At 49.1% G+C, this 17,263-nt stretch overlaps 1 protein-coding gene across 1 annotated transcript in view; it reads left to right on the top strand.

Moving 5' to 3' along the window:
• The window catches only part of SRP19 (signal recognition particle 19), a 75,491-nt gene that overhangs the window by 14,428 nt on the left and 43,800 nt on the right, over positions 1-17,263 (top strand). Inside the window, exon 2 of the mRNA XM_078675511.1 lies at positions 7,804-7,879. Coding sequence (XP_078531637.1) covers positions 7,804-7,879 — 76 coding nt within the window. The remainder of the gene's footprint in view (positions 1-7,803; positions 7,880-17,263) is intronic.

Genomic DNA, 17,263 nt, shown 5'->3' on the forward strand with positions numbered 1-17,263 from the left:
CGTCCTGGTGTGACACGTTCCCATGAGGACATCTTCGCGCGCGTCCCTGGGAGTTTGCTCTAGTGGTAATCGGGGCAGAGTGCTCAGGGGAGCACATTTGAATGCCTGTCTCCTCTAAGTGCAGGAGGGCGCAGGTGCCCCCACCCCCGCGTGTGTGGAAACCACAGCCCACATCAGAGCCTGTCGCACGTGAGGCACAGCGGAGGAGCCGCACTCCATATATGGTAACCGGAAGCTTGCACTACCGCAGCATCCCGAGGTGGCGCATGTGTGATGTGTGTACAATCTATTGCACTGAGAGCGTGCTCACTAAGCGCTCTACATGGGGTTTTAACTATGTAACACCGGCGACATAGGGACACGCCAAGACCTATACATGACATGTGGGTACAACCAGGTGCATTGAGGAGACCTAGTCAAGTCACTGCCGTGCACTGCGTATGAGATGCATGTGTGTACCTCCACCTGCACCCCCGAAAAGAGGGTACGGTCCACCACAGGCACACAGACATACACATATCAAGTGCAACTATCTTGTAAGCGAGTACATGCACACACTCTGCATATGAAAAATGCACCCGGTAGTAAAACTGCGCAATGGATATAATCACTGACAGGCAGGCACACGTATGAAATATGTATGCAGTTCATTGCACAGTGTGTGCATGTTACATATGAGATGTGTGTGCAGGCGGTGACCGCAATACACAAAAAAACATAATACTTGACAATGTCTGCTAAAAGTCCATCAGGCCCAGCTCCAAATTGCAAAGCTATACACATTTGTACAGCGCATACTACAATCGGAAAGGTCTCTAAGCGCTAAAAACCAATTCAGTGTCACTCAATTTATTGTAACCGAAGGAAGGAAGAATGTGTCGGTGTTTTAACTTCTGAGTCTGAACCCCAAATATCTGCAGCAGGTGCTCTGATCCACTAAGGTACTCAAAGCATGCACTAAGTTACATTTCATGAAATGCTTCTAACTGCAACACATACAAAATGGCTGTATTCGCTTTTATTTCGGCGGATCCGCTCTGTTATGTGCCCGAGAGTAGATGACAAACGACACCAAAACTCTGGCGAATAAATACAGTTTGCTCCTAAATGGGAGGCAGCAGCCCTCTTTCTTCCCTGCACGCATGGAAGTAGCCCGAGGTGTGAGGGTGGATTCCTGAACCTAGTATTCGGTGTCCGCACGAGGCATGTGGGGACACGAGCCCTGAACATGCCTTCACAAGCGAGCGCTGCGAGCCGGTGATGCAGGCTCAGAGGCACTCGGCAGGTGCACTGTGCTCAGCAGGTGCCCCGGCCTGCACGTGCTCCAACTACACGGCTCAGAATCAGGTAGATTTGCCGAAATCAGTGACACTTTAATGTGCGGCCCTGGCAGCTTTGGGCAGAGACTTTAAACGAACCATTAGCAGCCATTGGATACCAATATCATTCATTAAAACAATTAAAATGACGTACAATATTTTTCTATAAAAAAAACAAAACATATTTGTGGCTATTTTTTTTCAAACTCTTCCTAGCGACGCTTTGAGCACAGAAAGCAGGATCAAATGCCATTTCTGAGCGTGAGAGTGCGAACTTCCGGTAACGGTATGTTTTGTGCGTATGTAGTAATAATACATATCAAATGTGTATCTTCAAATGTATACACTGACTTGGCTTAGTATATTTTCCCTTTTATATATTTTATGTATGTGTTTTCCTTCACTGTCTAGGAAATATATGTAAGAATGCGAAACAATTCGAGTATGATCTGGGGAGGTAAGCGGATAGAAGTGCGCAGGGGGATGCTTATCGGCGCTAAGCAAACCATTCATGCACTTAAGTAAATAATAATATACACTCACGTGTGTGTATAAAAGTATAGGTGCGTGTGTGTGTCTAGGGTCAGATAAAATACACACGTCCTAGAATAAATACATATTTTAAAATTTGTATTTCTTGTGTCACCATTTCGCCAAATAATTGATTTTAATCTGCATTTACCTGCCTGGCTCCACCAGAAACGGGCTATAGAAACGCCTAAAACAGCGACCTTCGCTGCAACAAACAATTGCCAAAAGTAACTTGCCTGCCGCCATTGACGGCGAGGACTCGAGGCCACGCCTACCCTAGGCCACGCCCACCCGCCCCTTTCCTCTTACTTAAAAGATGTGTAATCACCGGACGCGCAGCGGACGGGCGCAGCGGGCGCGCCGTCAGCGCGCCGAATGCGCGCCAAAGGCAAGACCGTCTGGGCCCGTCCGGGCCCAGACGGCCTTAGGCCCAGCCACTATGCCCAATCTGCAAAACCGCATCTCATATTCCAGAGGTTCACTGCTTGCCTGGAACCTGGAAAAACATCCCCAGTGCAAATATGTCCTCAAGGAGGACACCCCCTATGTAGGATGCATTCTCTGCAACAGACCCAAGGAAACGGAACGCCATCAAGGACTCCAGCTCGGTCTTTTGAATTGCAGATCTTTAGTAAAACATGCCCACGAAATCAACATCCTCGTCCAGGATTCAATGCTGGATTTATTATTTCTGACGGAAACTTGGTTGACCCCGTACAGTGACTTCGATGTGGCTAACGCAACACCCCCCGGTTACCAAATATGTTGCCTAAATAGACCGATCGGTAGAGGTGGCGGCCTAGCCATACTCTACAAAGACCACCTCAAATGTAGAATCGAGTCTGGAATTGTTAAAGACTGCGAGAATTGCCACTTTACAATCCAGATCTCACCATCTACTTCCCTTTCGGGACTGTTGGTGTACCGGCCACCAGGTTCCCTAGGCGAATTCACCAATACTTTGCTGGATCATATCTTACTCAAGACTATCTCAGTCTCCAACTTCCTCCTCTTAGGGGACCTCAACATGCACTTTCTGGACTCCATGGACAATGCCGCAGCAAACCTGCTTGCGGATCTCGCTACAGCTGACCTCCATCTGCAAAACCCCAAAGCCACCCATGAGAAAGGTCAACTCCTGGACCCTATATTCTCTAACATCGGGAATCTGTACGCCCAAGACCCCATTCCCCTGCCTTGGACAGATCATATGCTGATCCCCATGCACTGGTCACTCGAAATGACACCAGCGCTCAAACAAAAAACAAGGATACAAGCCAGACGATGGCACAAGTTAATACCAGAGGAATGGGAGGCTAAATTACGTGATACCATCGCCCCCTTGTCCACGGACCCAAACACCGCGGACAGAGAGTTCATGGATTGGCTAGTCCGACCCCTAGATAGCTTCATTCCATTGACCAGCACTCTCAAACACGTTAAAAGAATAAGCCCCGCTCCCTGGTACACACCTGCCCTCACTGCCCTGAAAAAACAATGCAAAAAGTCAGAACGCACGTGGAGAAAAAACAAATCAACCGAAGAGAAAAATGCCTATCACTACTCCATGAAAGCATACAAACTAGCCTTACAAGTCGCCAAAAGGACTTATTATGAGGAAAAAATAAAAGGTTCCTCCTGCTCATCCAAGGGGACCTTCTCCATTCTTAAAGAACTCCTCTATGTCCCAGACCCCCCTCAGAAACCTATGGACCCCAAAGTAGCAGAGGAAAAATGCGTCAAGCTGGCTACCTTTTTCGACGATAAAATTAAAAAAATTCTCGCCTCCCTCCCGTCCGCCAATTCTGACTCCTTAGAGAGAGCCAAGGAGCCGAAGCCCCCCGCCGACAAACCCTTTCTGGAGTCACTTGGCCCAGTTACAGAAGAGGAAGTAAGGGCCATACTCACCTTAACCAAGAGCGGAGCCCCTAGCGACCCAGTGCCCATACGTTTCGCTAAAAATATCCCGCAGACCATAGTTCCCCAACTGACAGCCCTGATTAATATCTCGCTGGAACAGGGAGAGGTCCCCTCTAATTGGAAGGAAGCTGTCGTCAAAGCGCTTCTCAAGAAACCGTCGCTCGACCCCACAGACCTTTCCAACTACAGACCTATTTCATTCCTCCCTTTGATAGGTAAAATCGCCGAAAAACTCGCGAATAAAAAGCTGTCCCACTACCTCGAGTCAAACCATCTCCTCAACGACTCACAGACAGGCTTTAGACCAGGTCAGGGCACGGACACTGCTCTCCTTGTAGCAGTAGAAAGAACTAGGGAAATCATCGACACAGGAGGATCAGTGGCAGTGGTCCTCCTAGACCTAAGTGCGGCCTTTGACACGGTCAGTCACCAGGTCCTAACCCACCGTCTCGGGAATATTGGGGTCAAGGGCAGAGCACTGAAGTGGCTATCGTCCTTTCTCTCCCGACGCTCCTACCAAGTATGGGAAGGCGAAAGCCGCTCCCCCTCCATCCCCCTCCAGTGTGGTGTGCCTCAGGGCTCTTCCCTGAGCCCCACGTTGTTTAACGTCTACATGGCCCCACTGGAGGAACTCGTCTCACCCTTCGGAGTCACTATCGTCAGCTATGCTGACGATACACAACTGGTGGTGACACTCTCCCACCCAAAGCTTGAGCCCTCCAATCTCCACGACTGCCTCTCCAACGTACATCAGTGGATGAGTGACTCCGCTTTGAAGCTAAACGGCTCCAAGACAGAGATCCTGCTCCTAGGACAAAAAACTATGAACCTCCCCTCTAACATCTGGCCCGCCTGCATGGGGGAACCCCCCACTCCCAAGAAGGAGGTAAAAAGTCTCGGAGTGTGGCTGGAGACCGACCTTACCTTCAGGACCCAGGCAAGAAAGACAGCCGGCATATGCTACGGTCTACTTAAGTCTTGCAGGAAGGTAATTCCACTACTACCTTTCCAGTCGCGGCTCATGCTGATCCAGGGCCTAATTCTATCCAGGCTGGATTACAGCAATGCCATCTACCTGGGCGCCCCAGAATCCACTCTTCAAACTCTACAAAAAGCCCAAAATGCCGCAGCCCGACTCCTTACAAACACCCCGGCCAGATCATCTGCCAAGCCCGCACTTAGGAAGCTGCACTGGCTCCCTATTAGGGAAAGGGTCATTTTCAAGGCCCTTTGTCTTGCCCATAAGGTTCTCCACAACACCGGCCCTCCCATACTTAACAACTGGATCAGCCCCTATAGACCCACGAGAGCGCTTCGTTCGGAGCATGGAAACCTCATTACGATCCCGAAGGTGAAAAAGGCCCGCTTAGGTGGCCGCCGCTTCTCGGTTAATACTGGTAAGAAGTGGAATGCACTCCCTTTGAGCCTCAGAACAGAACCCAACCTCCTCCGGTTCAGAAAAGCACTTAAAACTCTACTCTTCCCCTAAACTGGCATTTTTCCTGACTACACCCCTTCGTGAGTAACAAGGTCTAGCGCTGGGATACCCAATGGGTGACTACGCGCTCTACAAAACTAAAAAAAAAAATATGTACACGTAAACATACACATTAAACACACGCATTATAGTTTACACGTTAGTACGTCACATTAATGAATATACATAATTTGCTGTTTTGAGAGTCTGTATTTAATGACTACATAGCTTGGGTTGGTTGGAAACACGTCTGAAATTAACCAACAAGTTGGGAACAAGGGTGGACTTTTTCACCGTAGGGGTAATCTAGCTCATTTTTAGGTATCTAGCAACGACAACTCGGGCGAGTGTGCATTGATCAGACACCAGACATTTTTGAAGATGTGAACACTTGACTTGATAGTAGTAGGAAGAAGGTCTTGTTAAGCTATTGGACATTGATTGACAGGTACCGTAAGGGCTGTGAGGGCTGTGAGGGCTGTGAGGGCTGTGAGGGCTGTGAGGGCTGTGAGGGCTGTGTGGGCTGTGAGAGCTGTTGGCAATGTAAATAACAATTCCATTTATTTATAAGTAAAAACAAAAAAAAATGTCATGAGCAATGCCAATAGCTCTAACTTTTCCAAAGGCGAAACCATTGCATTGTAAATGCTTGTCTTTTTTGCCTCTGATTTAAAGGGGCGCAGTGTGACAATTTGCTCCTTCTCGATCCAGAAACGTTGGCTTTTCAAGCGTGGGGTCTCTAGTACCCAAGAAGTTTTTTAATGGTGATGAAGGCTGTCCAAAGTTGTATCTGAACAAATGCTTGACAACCTTGCCATCCACCTATCTGCATGGATCTTTCAAGAATTGTTACTGTAGATTTGGTGCTTTTCCCGGACAGAAGCCTGTATGGAAAAAATCCATTTTGATATACCTATTGAGGTAGGCTTTCAGCTAGTAAAAACAGTTTTACAAGAATTATCCATGGTATGGTAGAAGTGAAATTGGGCAAGAGTTGCTGAAGTCACTCTGGGTCAGGAAGGCTGCAGTTGCAGAAGAATGGTGCTTCTCTTTGCTATAAAGAACTGTTAAATAACGACACAAGATGAGGGGCAAGAACTTGGCCAAATAATTTCAGCATTGTGGCTAAGCACATCAGCAGGGGAGCTAGATGTGCAGCTACTATACATGACCTCAAGTAGTTTATTTGTGGAGATGTCCTTAAACTGTACTGGCCAATGAATGAAGGTGGGCACCTGGGCATTTAGTGATCGTTTTAGAGAGGGCATTTATTTTTTTTATTTTTTTTGTAAACCATGTTTATTGCGTCAATTATCAAATACAATGCAGAGCTCTGTAACCCAGAGGCTGACTGCTACATAGTACAAGATGGATATTGCGTTGACTTTTAATATATGCATTTTATAAAAATGAAATAAAGGAACAAACCCCCCTCCCCCCCCCTCCCCAAGCACTGTCCTTTCACCACACAATAAGTAGCGGGGTTTTTGACCGCCCATAGATGTCAAGTCCCGCTGGACCTTTGAGATCCCTGTACCACATTCCTGCCAAATTAACCCAGAACCGCATCATCTCCCGCGGAGAGGGGCTCCAGGTATAGGCCTCTATAATTCACCCACCTCCTCCAGATCTTAAAGTGCTTGTGCAGACACCCTCGCGCTTTAAAAATAAGAGCCACCAGCCCCAGATAAAAACAAGACCATTTTTTCATGCTGACAATGAGGGCGGGGTCTCTGCCTTCCACTTCTGTGCGATGTCTCGTTTGGCAAGCGTACATCCCAACCGCATCCGGTGGCGCTTATAAATATTTTCCCCCAACCTCTTCCATTATATGAAGCAGCACCTATTTTGGGGAAATGGGGAGCTCCCACCGAAAACTTCAGCAAGACGGGCCAGTACCCTCCGCCAGAACTTCACAATCACCGTATAGACAACAACGTGGGGACGCTATCAAATACGCCCTCCACAGCCTAACACGCGTATAATAGACCTGATGTAGGTAATTGAATTGGATCAGCCGGAGGCGCATTGCTATTGCTGTCCCCCGAGGGGAAGCCAATGCTTCCGGAGGGCATTCAGTTTTGAGCAGGAAATGTTCTTATCTTTGCAATTTTAGCTGCAAAACTTGGAGTACTGCACTATTCTTTGGGATTAGACAAAAAGTTGATTTCCCTCTTGGCATGAATTATCCTACCCCTTTTCTATAGATTGACCATTTTGGTTTCTTGTGCTTCACTTATCACTTTCTGAATTGATGTTTCATGAGCGAATTTGCATCACTTGTCATTCGAAGAAGCGGGATTGCAATAGTATAATGTTAAATTAATAAGAAAATTGTCAAATAAAGCAATTTGCCATGCAACAAAATGGCAAAAGCTTACGGTATAATGTAAGCCACGGTGTAAAGATAGCTATGAGTAGTGCTAGATAGGGATCATATTGTGTCTGTAACTTGGAGTGCAATATTTCCTTTCAGTTAGATGTGCAACTTTCAACGTACTATTTCAAAGCGTTAATACTTAAGTTCATATTGTGCAATGCCTTTTCTATCTTTAGGTTTATTTGCATCTACCCTGCCTACATAAATGGCAAGAAAACAATTGCAGAAGGACGAAGAATCTCATTAGAAAAGGTAAGAAACAGACTAACATCCCCTGTAGTAAATAATTTGGTTAGTAAAGTAGATCTTCTTTTTAGCATGTTTAAAAAAAATCTAATTAAAAAGCAGCTGCCCCAAGGGATGCAAAGGAAAAACTTCACCCTGCTTCTCTTAATGTAATTAGCTGGAATTGTATTCTCTTAAAAACTTTTTTTTTTTTTTTTTATCCTAGCGGTCTTTTGAGTTCAAGTTAACAATTTAGCTCTCCTTTTTAATTTTTTTTTATTGTTTGGTGTGATTAGTACACGTCTTTTACGCAATATTATTTGGTAAGGTACTGGATTTAAATTGGTCTTATTGTGGAGGACTGAGGTACATCGAATGACTGTTTTGGTAAGTGCAAGAGCCAAGTCTTACAAGTTAAAGGATCCAAATCCTGGAGCCCTAAACAAGCCTACTATTGACATTAAATACTTGAAAATCACAAACAGTAGGAATATTAATATACTTTTTCTTGGTTGGTCTGCACTACATAGCTCTCGTAGGGGTCTTGTTCAGAAGTTTATTCTTCTGAATTATATTAAGTCCTCATCAGTTATTACTTGCAATAGGGGCTATTAATTGGAGAGTGTGAAGGCAGACCCAGAGCAATGCGTACCAGTTTTTCGAAGGCTGACACTTTTTTTTTTCTCCAGTTACGTTGTAGTATTCTATTTCCTGTACTGCTTTTTGAGTGGTTGAACCTTGCAAGACTTAGCTCAGCATATCCAAGGGTGAGATAAGTATACTTGGAAAAAGTACTTTGGTTTCACTCTATGGGGTTAAACCAGCAAGGAGGTTGTGCACAGGTACCAAAGAAGAAAACGCTCCTTGACTGCGCTTTCCTTGCAACTTATGAGGTGAATTTTTAGCTCTCTACTCCTGCTCCAATAAAACAGGAGAGAAAAATATTGGACGAATTTGGTCCAAAATGCTTACCATGGCTTCATGAACTTTGAATGAGGGCCTGATGTGCCATATTATTTTATTATTTGGTCACAAACCAGTTTAAGTAATGGCTAAAATGCCACCCAAATTAACTGGTTACAGCAAGAGCAGTAATAGAAATGAAAGCACATTCCTCAAGTTGTACTTTGAGGCTTGCAATTGAGCTACAACGTTTTGGTTGCAGATCGTTTACATAAGCTATAGCTTCCATGTAACCTTATCATTCGTTCAATGGCCTATCGGTTGCATGATTAAACTAGTTGCTGGTCATCTCAACCAACAAGAGGCTATCCATCTAGGAGTGTTTTAACAGTAAAATTATCAGTTTAAGGAAGTACACATAAGAGGACCATCTGTTGCTGCACCTTTCATTGTTCTTCTCTTTCGTCCATCTATAGCCACAGAATCTGGGTGGGCCAGAGACTGGAGTAAATGGTATCAATACAGGGACAATTAACCATTAGCAAGTAGGTTCTGTAGCAATTACGTTCATCTGCAATATCTTATAGAAATATTATCACACCCTCCTTAGGTAAGGCGTTAAGCCTTGATGGAGGTTGTGGGGAGGGGAACGACGTCTGTTCATCAGTACAGCTGCAGGTAATGTGATCAGGTCATTATGAGGATCGCCTGGTACAGCCATAGTCTTAAGAGTTAGCATTATGCTAAGTCTTTATAGCAAAGTGGGTCCCTTTCCATGCCCAATGTACAAAACTCTTTCAGCTCCATTTCAGTGAAATTTCAATGTACAGAAACCACACTGGCTTACATGTTTAACTTAATCACCACTGTCCCTTCCTTAGGTGCCTATGTACTCCCAGTCTTCTGTACTGCACTTGACTCTGACAATACCACACTGCTTATAAGCTTTAGTACTCTTGGCATTACTCTGTTTTGCCACTGGTGCTTGGCTTAAATATCTGATAGCTCTTATTTAATATTCTCATTTCCGAACCACTGTTGGAGTCACTAGAGGCTCTGTCCTGGGTAGCCTTCATATTTTTCTGTGGTCTCTTTTCTTGGTGAGGTCGTCTTTCATCTTTACAGTGTTGGTGCACAGATCGTTTTTTTCCTCTCTTGCCTTCTTTCTTGAGTGTTTGACTGTCTCAGTGCTATCTGTCACTAGATGGTGGTTTACTCTCTCATGCTGAAGTTTCCAAAATGAAAGTAGTCTATTTTAGTTTCCAGCTGCTCAACCATTTTATGTTTTCTTCCAACATCTGTTGCTGTGAATTTAACTACAGCACTCTGCTGTAGTCATTCACGCCACCACTGCAACATTTTCCCGGTTCTTGTTCTTCTAACATGAGCACCTACGTTCCGCATTGCTGAGGATTTGATTGGTTCTTCGGTTATGAGCAAAAGTGACAACTACAACAGCCTCTTAGTAGACTGTACTCGTTCTCTCTGCTTAACTAAATTATTGACCTTAGCACCCACACCCTCCAACTTCCCTAGCCAAACCCTGCTCTACCTATACTAACACCAGTTTTGATGACTACCTGACACACCTTGGGTCCTGTTTTTCTTCTGATTGTACTCGTCGATATTGTCCATTTCACCTGTTATCCACATAGTCCCCACAATGTTCTTATAGAAGCACCAGATTAATTATTTGGTTGAGAATTTGTTATGCATCAAAGAATTAGTATTTAAGGGGGGCGTGGCCGAGGAGGAGACCAAGATGGCCGCCTCTTGTTGAAGCTCCGCCGGTCCGGGGAGTTAACGCTCGCAACATGCGGTAACCCCTGATCCTGAACTGCATCCACACCCGCGATCCTGCGCTACATCCTCCACAGCACGACGGATGCAACTTTGAGAACGGTGGCGGCAGCGGATCCGGAGATACGGCGACCCGACCAGCGGCCGGGCGGAGCGCGAGGAGCGGCGGCGGCTCGGAGCAGAGGTAGGGCGAGCTGCGCGGGGGGCGCCTGGGTGGCCTGCGGGTCCGGCCGCTGTGGTATCTGTGCTCTGAGGGCTGGGGGCTCGGCTCCGCGACGGGCCTGTTGCTACCCGGCTCCCGTTGGGCGGCGCTGCGTGCCGGATCCGCTCTCGGGCCTTTTTCGGCCTTGGGGGCGGGCTTAAGCTGGGAGCTCCATTGGGCCTGTGGCGGGGACGTAGGCCCGGCACAGGGGCGGATTGCTTGGCGGTTGGCCCGTGGGGCCGCTCTGGGTGCCGCTGGCGCCGGCGTTGCCCGTCCTCGTGTCTGCGGCGCGGCTGGTCCCCTCTACCCCCCCCCCCCCCGGTGCGTTAGGGAGGGGACTGCAAGGACACACCGCCTGGCCTATCGGACCACGAGGACGCCTGGTTGACCTGCTTCGTGGTGGCCTGTCCAGCGACACACAGTACGCCATTCACTGCTGCATGCGACTCGAACCAGGCGGAGCCCTACTCAGCCCCCACGGAGGGTACGCGATCCATTGCCCGGCACGGCAACACGGCCATTACGGATAACACTGGTGCGAGAGGACGAGTTACCGAGACCTGGGCCGGGTGGCCCTGCAGCGCGGCCGCCATGGGAAAACGCGACCTCAATCAGCGAAAACTGAACTTTGCTGGGGCCTCCCTACCCATCGCTGACCCCCCGCTAGAGACCCGAATGGAGGCGACTGGGGGTGAAGACCGGGAGGATACTACCTCCCTCATGACAGCCATGATGACAGAGATGAGGGCGGGTTTCAAGGCGCTGGACGGGCGGTTTGACAGTCTGGAGCGCCGCATGGAAGACATGGGCTCCAAAATCCAGGCACACGACCGACGGCTGGACCTGGAAGAATCCAGGATTTCCGATGTGGAAGATGGCGCGACGAAATCCCTGAAGAGACTGGAGAGAGTGGAGAGGATCCTCAAAGAAGTGGCCATCAAAAATGAGGATCTCGAGGCCCGGGGACGAAGAAACAACGTGCGCATCACTGGCGTGGCGGAGACGACGCAAACTGGCCGGATGGACACATTTGTCGAACAGTTACTCATTGATCTCTTTGGCCGAGACTCCTTCACTCAGGGCTTTGTAGTGGAACGTGCCCACAGATCACTGGGGCCCCGGCCCAGAACAGGTCTCCCACCGCGCCCCATCGTAGCACGCCTCATGAACTTCAGAAACCGCGACACAGTCCTCCGGGCAGCACGAGATCGTGGTGTGGTGACATGGCAGGGCAACACGCTCTCCTTCTTTCCTGATTTCACCTTCACAGTCCAGGAAGCGCGCAAAAAGTTCAATGGAGTTAAAGCCACACTTCGGAATCTTGGTCTGCGCTACGGAATGCTCTACCCAGCTAGACTCAAAGTGGACATTGATGGCAGGCCCCGCATCTTCGAAACACCAACGGAGGCCCAGGAATTTTGCCACCATTACAAGCGACGAGACGAGGGCCCGTCCCGGTCTGGGACCCACCCGCCTGCTTCTCCACTCAGAAATGCCTCCCAAACCAGCGTTGATTTATTTGCCGAGACGGGCAATGGCTGAACATTTTATTTAGACATTTTGGGCTGAACGTTTGCTCTTGTTGCCTTTTCGGGCGCACGGACTGGTTTGGTTGCACGTGCGCAGATTATCCAATATCGTTTGCTCCCCGACCGGCGTGGCGTTGCCACTCCCCATGGCGGATGCCATAGTTGTCTCACTATTCTTTTTCTTAATGCAGCTGAGCTATACTCTTTCATTGTACTTTGCAACTCTGTGTTTTGTTTGGCTCGCTGCTTGGTTCATGGGGGACTGCCTCCCTGGGTTGTTTGGAGGCTGGGTGGGGGGAGGGGGCAGGGTAAGTTTATTAGTTAGTTTGAAATTGTTCTGCACTCAGATGGCTAGCACACACCACATTCCATCGCACGTCTCAGTAGCCCCTGGCTCACCCTGGAGCGAACATATAGACACGATCTCTTATGTCCAGACAGCCTAGGCGGGATGACTTATCCCGGATTACCCTGATGTCATGGAATGTCAGGGGTCTAAATGACACAAGGAAATGTAGGCAGGTCTTCAACTATCTGGGCAGACATGCAGTCGATATTGCGTTTCTTCAGGAGACGCACCTGAGTCCTACGGGGTCCCGGCTGCTGGCGAGGAGCTGGGGCTCGCATCGCTTTTTCTCCGACTTTAGCAGATACTCCAGGGGGGTGGCCATCTTGGTACATAAACGAATACCCTTCATACTACACTCCACGGTGGGAGACCCGGAGGGCAGATACTTGTTGGTGACAGGCTCACTGTTTCATCAGACGGTTACCCTGGTAAATGTATATGGCCCCAATGTTGACACCCCTGCCTTCTTTCACGACCTACAGACGAAACTGACCACGACTGCCACTGGCCACATACTTGTCGGGGGGGACTTTAATTTACTCCTTAACCCCACACGGGACGGGACTTTGACCACTGCAGACACTAAGAAACACTCCAGACCGGTCATGGTTGAAATATGTGAGGAGTACTCCCTCGTAGACATTGAAGCTAGACTACACGGGAATTCCCCGGAGTATACACACCATTCCAGCTTCCATAACACTTGGGCATGACTAGATTACTGGCTGCTCTCCCCCGGGGTGGCTGAATGGGTGACATCGCTCACCACGCTGCCGCGTACATTATCGGACCACTCCCCAGTGGCGTTACAACTAGATATCCCACGACCTGGCGGCTATGAACGGCAATGGCGATTCCCCGGTAAGGCCCTTGCTGACACGGTGTTCACCGAAACGCTCCGAACTGCTATCATTGACTATTTTGAACTGAACACGGGGTCAGTGGAAACACACGCAACCTTGTGGGAGGGGTTTAAGGCCACTATCAGGGGGGTATGCATTGCCACTCATGTGGGAGTTCTGCGCTCTATTAGAACCACGCTTACACGCCTAGAGAACGACATCCGACTTGTGGAAGATGACCAGCTCCGAGCCCCTTCTGAGACACTTGAAACGCGCCGCCTTTCCCTGCTGCTGGAGTTTCGGGAAATGGCCGATAGAGAGCTACATTTCCTGACCACACAACACTCGGCACGGCAGTATGGGGAGGGAGACAGACCCGGGAGGCTGCTAGCGCACCTACTCCGCCCGCCAAGACAGGCACAGTACATAACAGAAATAACGACCCCAGATGGTACACTGCTGCATACCACCCCCGAAATATCCCACGCCTTCTTAACCTATTACACTACCCTCTACTCCTCGTCCATTGCCAACGGCCTGCGTGCTCAAGGCTCTTACCTTGACGAAATTGCACTGGTCTTCCTGGAAAGACACATGCAAGAGTTCCTTGCACACCCGATCACATCCGACTCAGTAGTGGAAGCCATAGACGCCCTACGAGGCTCGGCGGCTCCAGGTCTTGATGGCTTCTCGGCAGATTTTTACAAGGCCTACAAGGAGGAACTGGTGCCGGAGTTATTAGAAGTCTATGCTGAGGCTCTGGAGACGGGTGTCTTGCCCCCTCACGTTATGGAAGCGGTCATCATCTTGCTCCCGAAACCCGGAAAAGACCCGGCCCTCTGTGGCTCCTATAGGCCCCTTTCGCTATTGAATACTGACTATAAAATCTTGGCGAAAATAATGGCCACGCGACTGGCCCTTTTAATGGAATTCATCATATCCCCAGCTCAATCAGGGTTCGTGCCGCACAGATCCACCTCGCTGAATCTGCGTACCTTATTCGCAGTGATTCACCGAGTAGACCCCAACACTCCGGCAGCCGCAGTGCTTTTAGACGCAGAGAAGGCGTTCGACTCCCTGGAGTGGCCCTTTTTCCTCTCCATTATGAGACGGATGGGCATGCCGGAGGTTTTTGTCTCCACAGTGGCGTTGCTATATACTAAGCCAACGGCCCGTATATGCCTGAATGGCGCCCTCACAGAGGCGTTCTCCCTGTCCAGAGGCACGAGACAAGGGTGCCCCTTGTCCCCCTTGTTGTTCATTTTAGCGATGGACCCCTTGGTCCGTCAATTCCAGGACAACCACAGCTTCCGGGGCCTACAGTTTCGCACGGGTCCTCTGCTTGCATCGTTGTATGCGGATGATCTAATACTCTATGTCCGTGATCCGGCCGAAAACTTGGCACCATTATTAGCGGAAATCACGCGGTTTGGCACCTACTCCGGGCTGCGCATGAACTGGCGCAAATCCCTCATTTTCCCGCTGACCGCCGCCACCACGCCCTGGGAATGCGAGTACCCATTGGAGTGGTGTGATGAATCGGTGAAATACTTGGGTATTCACGTCCATCTTAACACGGTGGACATTATTCGGCTCAACTATGGCAGAGCACTGGATTTCATGGAGGATAACATTGCAAAATGGCTCCGGCTTCCGCTTTCAATGGTGGGACGCATTGCCATCGTGAAAATGATGGTACTGCCCCGGTTTTTGTATTTATTTAATAATATTCCAATACCTCTGACAAAAAATTTTTTCGCGCAGCTGCGAACATTACTGCTACGGTTGATATGGGGCAACAAAACCCCTCGAGTTGCGTGGCATGTTTTGACCCTGCCCTACGAGAGGGGTGGCCTGGGAGTACCTGATTTTTATCGGTATTTTTTGGCGGCACAAGGTTCCTTCGCTTACCCATGGTTCCACCCAGATGCGCGCATACTATTCTTGAAACCAGAGACGGACCTGGTGTTACCCCATTCCTTGGCTTCACTGCTCCCGAGAGGGTTCCCACGCGACCCCCAGGATATCCAAACGGTATCTTCCACATGCTGGGCCTGGGAGAAAATCCGGAGGTTACTTAAACTTGATATACTATACTCCCCACTCCTCCCTAATGCACACTGGCTTCCGATCACTGGCGAGGCAGTGGTACGTACTACACTCTCTAAGTTCGGCTTACACACGGTGGGAGACCTATTCCCAGACGGACATGCCTTTAGTTTGACGGAGGACCCCCGGTTCCAGGACCGTACTTTTATGGACACCTTTGTCCTGTCCCGACTGCGATCCTTACTGCGAGCCACATTTCCCACCTTCCCACTGGCTCCAGAGGAGGCGCAACCTCTGACTACAGTCATTCAACATCCATCAGGGGCACACATGGTTACTAAGATATACAGACTTAGCTTAGCGGCTACTCCTGCAGCAGACGCGAAGGTCCGCCTGGCTTGGGAAAAAGATCTGGGGAAACAAATCACAGATGAAGAGTGGGCTCGGTGTTGCGCTGTAACCAAGTCCGTGTCACTGAACACCCGGCACAAGCTCATTCATTTCAAATTCCTGAGGCGTTTGTATGATAGACGTCAATCCCAAGCCCCGCCCCCTGCATACATTATGCTTATGAAGTTAGCGGAATGTGTCTAACTAATTACTTACACTTACGCATTTACGTTCATGTTCTTATTATGCAGTTATTCACTTATGCGTGTGATATTGTTTGCAGTGTTCTTAGCTTAGCATGTGTGCCACCATTTTGGATTATTCTCTTTACGTGCAAAGTGTACTTGCTCATTCCCCTCCCGTAGGAATAGGAGTAATTCCTCGTGTCAGCATATATGCATTTCTTGGTTTACTGTAACTGAAACTCCTGCTAGCGAAACTCCTTATCAGGCCGTTCTCATGCGCTGGGGATGTAGCGGCCTGGCTCTGTGTCCTTGGGAGATGATAACAAGTGTTGCTATTGCAGGTGCAGATGCCTCTTGTATGAGGCCATTGTCCACATCTCCGGTGGACCAGTACTTTTCCATTATGGGCGTGTTTTACTCTGCTTTCTCGTAATATAATGTATCACCATGATGATGTGAGTTAGTCCTTCTCGGCGCACTCTTAGGGGTGAGGTCGATATAGGGCCCTCTCATATGGGAGTTTGTGGCCTAATAAACTTGTATTGTTTATTCTTCTCCACTGTCCGGCTGACTTATTTTGGGTAACTATAGGTGAGTGAGGTAAGTCACTCAGGTGGATTTGGGCCACGCTTATCAGATGGCGCCCGAACAGGGACTCCGCGATTAGGATCTTTCTCACCCGTAAGTGGGTAGCAGAAGGCCAGAGACCCCCTGGTCGGCACGGTGGGTCCGGGTACCCACTTTGATGCCGAGCTTGGTTCTCGCAGCGCTGCCCCACCCTGCTGATTGGAGGAGGTCTTGGTCCGTGATCCTACGCCGGAGTCCGGAAGGCGGAACCTTGGAGCTGACCGTGTTGGTCCAGCCAGCCGGAAGTGGAGAACGGTAGAAGTCGGGACCGTGCACGGAAGGTAAGTGGTCCGACTGGTGATTGAGGGGCCGGAGTGCTCCGTGAGACCGGTGTGTCTCTGGTGATTGGAGGAGCCGGTGTGCTTCTGGGGCTAGTGTGCTCCGGGAAACTCAGGGCGTGGATAACGCTCTGACAGACTTGATGGAGATTGGGGAACGAGGGTTTGTGAAAAATCCGACTGGATAGTACTGCGGGTTGGTGAGTGGCTTGCTGCGCGAGGATTTTGGGCTCGCCCGAACACCTAATGTGGTGATT

This window comes from Lissotriton helveticus, chromosome 2_1, assembly GCF_964261635.1.
Source record: "Lissotriton helveticus chromosome 2_1, aLisHel1.1, whole genome shotgun sequence".
Classification (NCBI taxonomy): domain Eukaryota; kingdom Metazoa; phylum Chordata; class Amphibia; order Caudata; family Salamandridae; genus Lissotriton; species Lissotriton helveticus.